This window comes from Buceros rhinoceros, unplaced genomic scaffold (assembly GCF_000710305.1).
Source record: "Buceros rhinoceros silvestris isolate BGI_N320 unplaced genomic scaffold, ASM71030v1 scaffold26635, whole genome shotgun sequence".
NCBI lineage: Eukaryota > Metazoa > Chordata > Aves > Bucerotiformes > Bucerotidae > Buceros > Buceros rhinoceros.
Window position 1 is genome coordinate 492 of NW_010413951.1, and position 304 is coordinate 795.

Consider the following 304-nt stretch of genomic DNA (forward strand, 5'->3'; position numbering starts at 1 on the left):
CAATGGGCACAAGACTATGGCGAGGGAGGCAGGCCTGGGCGCTAGCGAGCTCGGTTTCCTAGGCACAATGCTTCTGCTCCAGCATAATTGCTTTTACATCAGGAAATGGAAATGCGGTGGGGCGGGAGAAGGGTGGATGTGGTGGCTTTCGCCTTCGTGGCAGGGCTGGGGCCCTCAGCCTTGCCTCAGCTCATGCAGCTTGTGGGCGACGCGCTCCAGCTCGGCCTCGATGGCGGCCAGGCTCTCCAGCTCCTGGTCCTGCAACGAGAGGCCGGGACACGTGTCAGTGGCTGTAGGTGGGCAG

The 304-nt window shown here is 62.5% G+C and overlaps 1 protein-coding gene across 1 annotated transcript in view; it reads right to left on the reverse strand.

Moving 5' to 3' along the window:
• Positions 1–174: 174 nt before the first annotated feature.
• CHGA (chromogranin A (parathyroid secretory protein 1)) overlaps positions 175–304 on the reverse strand; it is a gene marked incomplete at its 5' end in the record, with an annotated part of 13,522 nt that continues 13,392 nt past the window's right edge. The window contains one exon of the mRNA XM_010136944.1: positions 175–258. Coding sequence (XP_010135246.1) covers positions 175–258 — 84 coding nt within the window. The remainder of the gene's footprint in view (positions 259–304) is intronic.